The sequence below is a fragment of the Corapipo altera genome, unplaced genomic scaffold (genome assembly GCF_003945725.1).
Source record: "Corapipo altera isolate COAL_440 unplaced genomic scaffold, ASM394572v1 301, whole genome shotgun sequence".
Taxonomy (NCBI): Eukaryota; Metazoa; Chordata; class Aves; order Passeriformes; family Pipridae; genus Corapipo; species Corapipo altera.
This window is the reverse complement of record NW_020884926.1, coordinates 2,826,792-2,831,616: the sequence shown is the minus strand read 5'-3', so window position 1 is coordinate 2,831,616 and position 4,825 is coordinate 2,826,792. Positions and strand designations below refer to the sequence as shown.

Sequence of the window (4,825 nt, the reverse complement as noted above, 5' to 3'; positions counted from 1 at the left end):
GGGGGGGGGGGGGGGGGGGGGGGGGCCGGCGATCCAGGCCGCCTTTTGCGGCGCGCCCCGCGGGTGCCGCCCGCCCAGCCCCGCCGCCATCACACGCTGGGCGGCCGCCGCCTCGCGCCCGGCCCTCGGCTGCTCCGCTCGGCTCCGCTCCGCGCTCCCGGGCTCGGCTCTGGGCTCGGCTCCGCGCTCCCGGGCTCGGCCGCCGCTCCGAGCCCCCCGGAGGAGGAACGCGGGGGGCTTTGCGAGGATTTAACCCCTGCGGCACCTGCTCGCCAGCGGCTCCCGCGCCCCCCGATCCCGGCGCTGCGCATTTCGCTCGGCCGCCGCCGCCGCGTTCCCCGGCCGGGGAGCTGAGCCCGGGGAGGACGGGCTGTGGTGCGGTGTCCCCGAGCTCCGAACGTTGGAAGTTTGACGTGGAAGGGGATGCGGTCGGAATTTTTCGGTGTGTTTTCAAAGCCCTTTTCCCCCCCCCACCACCACCCCGTTCGCAGCCGCCGTGTAGGTGCGTTTGCTTCCACCGACAGACCTTCGGCTCCCGGCGCTGCTCGGCTCTTGTGCTGATTAACAGGAGCTTATTGGGGTTTTTACCTTTTTTTTTTTTAATTTTTTTTTTTTTAAGCTGTTGCTGACACGCTGTTTTTTGTTATCTTTTACCACAGAAACGTTTTATTAAGGGGTTGAGGCAGTACGGCAAGAACTTCTTCAGAATCCGAAAGGAGTTGCTTCCCAATAAGGAGACCGTGAGTACATTTGGACTTTATGTAATTTGCTTTTTTCTCTCTCTCGCTGCTGCTTCGTTGTTTGATCTTACGGAACTCTTTCCTTTTCACCCGGAATTCTCTTCGGATAAATGGAAGGCAGACCCACAGCCAGACCAAGGTAGCCTTTAAATTTCAGCGCAGTTTTTTTAGGTCTCGGGGCACGAAAGATGTTACATAAAACAGTCGTCATGGCTGGACGGAGTCGCCGAGGTTGGGTTGAAGTGTATTTATGGGAGACCAGATCTAATTTTAAATTCTGACATTATGATGGGGATAATACATTTATGTCACCCGGCCCGGGCTCAAATGGCATTGGGTAATTAAAGGAAGCCTAAAACAAAACAAGATCTAATTGAATCGGGAAGCCTGAGGTATGTGCCTGCTCCTGTGACCCGCAGGATTCGCTGGTTGGGTTTTAACCCTTCACCTTCCCGGACCGTGGAAGTTCTGCTGGGGAATCGATCCGTGGCTCATCCCTCTCCTGAACTTCATCAAGCTTACGTAACTGTCATTCCAGGGAAAATCCTGGCAGGGGCCTCCCAGGGAGATGGACGGGGAGGAGTGGTCGCCTCCTTCAAAGGAAAAGAGGGTTTGGGAAGCCTTGGGGGATCCAGTTACTTGTCTGTTAGTCCTAATCAAGCTTCCCTAAAAGCTTCGGTTTCTGTTCTGCAGGTGTCATTTAACAGCTGGGAGAGGTTTTCATTTCTGTTCTGAATTTAGAAAGGAGGTAACTCCCTGGAAATGGAGTTAGGTTATTTTCTAGCAATGTGTTAGCAATCTGGAAAATATTTATTTGAAGCATAACTGGTTGTTTGGACTTCTGTAGGTGTGGAGTTTAAACTTGCAGTGGGGAAGAGCATTACTGTAAAAATATTTAACGATCTGTCACTTGCTGTGGGATGTTTCCATTCTCCTCTGAGATGTTCTTGTGAGACAGTGCTATGATAACACAGTCTTTTGGTGGTAAATAGTAACACTAAATAAGGCAAATAGGAAAGGGAGGATGAAACAATTCCTGGACTTAGATGTTCATGGATTCCGTTGAGAAAGAAAACTTAATTACTGATTGACTGTTGGTAGACTTTGCTTTAGTATTGTGTCGGATTTTGAGGCGTGAAGGCCTAGTGCTGGAAAGATGACAGCTTAGAAGGAATGCTGAAAAGCTGTGGATCCTACAACATCTAACAAATCCAGCACATGGCTGAATCAGTTCTTTCCTCTTCCCTTCAGAATCTCTCCTCGAATGGATTTAGAACAAATTGGCGTTTGCTTTAGAAGTTAATTGTGCTCGTGGTAAAGTTACTGAGAGGCAAAAGTACTCTTGTAAGTTTGAATTACAGCAATTGTGAAATATATCTTTCTTTTTTTTTTTTTTTACACCTAAATTTATGTTTTAAATATAAAACGTATTTTTGTGAAGGAGAAAAAACGTTTTTTCAGGGGGGAAGGAGAAGAAAAACTGAAGAACAGAGTTGAGGGCAGGTGTCTGACCATGTTTGTGCTCCTTGATTTCTACACTGGAGCTTGGATATCAGGCCTCAGGCTTTTTCTGAAAGTTTTGCCAGTGGTGTTAAACCTCATATAAGCTATCATTTTACAAGTGCTATGTTTTTGTTTAATTAGGTGTAATTTTTGAGTACGGAGAAGACTAAATATTAAGTCTGAGCCATGGGAAGCATCACCTTGATGGGTTTGGGCTCGTTTTTTTAGCCCCTTGTGGTAACTGATCTACAAATAACCTTTGACCTACAGCGGGTTGTTTATAATCTCTGCTTCCTATTTTTGCCCACAGGCCTCACTTCTGCTTTCTTTTAATTCCCAGTTTTTTTCAGCCAGAATTTACAGCAGCTTTGCTATAGGAAGACATTGCAGAATAAAGGCTGCAGTAAATACTGGACTGCCCAGCTTTGCTTTTCTTCCTTTAAGTGGAATAATGAGTAATGTCAATGACAGGGCCGTGGAATTTATTTGTCCATCTTTTTTCATCACCAGAATAATTTCAGATACCTTGCCTGCCATTTCTTTATTGCAGTGTGAAGCAATCCTGTGGCAATTCCAGAAATAACTAGAAAAAGGTCTTGCTCTCCTGTTTGCCCTCCATATTAAGATGAGGTGAAACTCCCCCCCCCAAATTATTATGTGGATACAAAAGCAGTGAAGCACCTTCCAGATACTTAGAAATGTGTCAGGGGCATTCTTGGAGTGACTTACCCTAATATCTGAATACATCTAATTTATGAAGTTTACCTTCCTGGTCACTGAAGCCTGTAGGGGGGAGAGCCAGGGTTTTTGCCTCTGCAAACCCCACTAAAAGTTAAATCTCCTTATTATCATGATTTTTGTACAATATGTGCCTTTTCTAAACTCTTAAATTTCTGCCCCTTTCACTGGGGGAGAGCTCTCCCTAATATCACCTTAAACCCTGTGGTTGGAACATGAAAAGAGGGGAAGATAAGGAATACAATGGAAACACAGAATCCTTGTAGAGACCAGGCCTGTTTTATATGAAATCAAGCTGAGGCTGCTGTGCAGAAAATCTGAATATAGAGATGAACATGACATTGTATTTCTTTTGTAGTACTGGAAGGTGTAAAGTGGCCGTGGTGAGATGAGAATTAGGCCATCCTGTACTGAATTTCACAAGTGTGTTAAGGAATGTCCTATTTGAGTTGTGCCTTGGCTTTTTTTATTCCTCCACAGTTACCATGCAGTATCTTCTAAGAAAACCTATTTGTCCATGTGTGTTTTAATTAGTTTAACACACAGGTTTCCAACTTTTTTAATGGTTTATTCTAAAGGAATAATCACCAAGCCAAAAGCTTCATGAAAGAAAACCTTTATTCCATATCAAAGGTGTGTTTGTTTAGGACTTCCCTCTTCCAGCCTATTTCAAATTTTCACTTTTATTCCCACGTTTATGACCAAGAGAGGTTCCCAGTGGACATGAGAGTAAAGAGCTGTAGCATTTCCTTCAGGCTTTTTTACATAAGAGGCACAGGAACTGAAATCAGCTGTTACCTGGACATGCCTTGGGCTGAGGTGGGAATGCTGACATGGATCAAGGCAGGCCAGTAGCTTGAAGGAATAAAGGAATATCAGTAAGTGTTAACCTTCCCATCCTCCAGAGAAAAAGTGCCTCCCTGTGAGATTTTAAAATAAAATCTCTGAAACTTCCTTGGGTTTTCACTGAACTGTCTTAAATAGACCTTCTCCTCCATTCCAGTGTTCCTTCCATCCTTTCCCCTTCCTCCTGAACAGTTTTCCCTTTGGTTGTAGCTGTGGTTGACTGACCCAGCTGATGAACTGTGCTGCTCTCCTTTGGTTCATGCTTGGCAGAACTTTTGATTCTTCTGCATGGTAAGCCAAGAAGTAAATTTTGGAGGTTAAATTCCCATGTTGTGAGAATGGAAGGTACACAGCTGGCAGCAGTTTTTCTAAGTATCTGATTTGGCTTTGAATGTGGTTTTCGTTTTCCCCTCCTCCCCCTCGTTTTGGGATAATTTGCTGAAACTTTGTGATAATACAGGATTTTCCAAGTATTTAACATTCTGCTCTGAATTCTTTAGGTGATTACACTGAGCTACTTGAATTGGAGAGTTTTAGGAGCACCCGGCAGTTGTGATAGGCCTGAGATAAAGGTACTTAAATGCCTCAGAGGCTGGGAATTGCCTCATTGTGTTCATGGAAATAGCTTAACTCTGTGTTGGCTACGAGCAGGAGGTAAATAGAAACATGGAATGAACTTGAGCTCGTGCAGAGCAGGAGAAGGAGGAGGCCAGGCCGTGGGGGCAGCTGTGTCCTGTTCCCCTCAGCCCGCCCTGGTCACTCACAAACACTCCTGGAAGCCTCGGGGGTGCGGTTGCAGTTTGTTTGAACTATTTAAAGGCCCCAGTCCCAGAAGAAGCAGAATCGTTTCCCTCTGGCTGGAGTTCCTGCAGCCTGTGTCGTGTCAGAGGTGTTGTCTGAGCTGTGCAACTCCAGCCTCGTGCTGGGTAGTTTAGTTGGCCCCTGAAACTGGGGGTGACACCCATCTGAACGCTGTGAGGTTCTCCCGTGGCTCCTGC

The 4,825-nt window shown here is 46.1% G+C and overlaps 1 protein-coding gene across 1 annotated transcript in view; it reads left to right on the top strand.

Annotated features, from left to right (window-relative positions):
• RERE (arginine-glutamic acid dipeptide repeats) overlaps nucleotides 1-4,825 on the top strand; it is a 167,345-nt gene that overhangs the window by 121,231 nt on the left and 41,289 nt on the right. Inside the window, 1 exon segment of the mRNA XM_027658296.1 lies at nucleotides 660-740. Coding sequence (XP_027514097.1) covers nucleotides 660-740 — 81 coding nt within the window.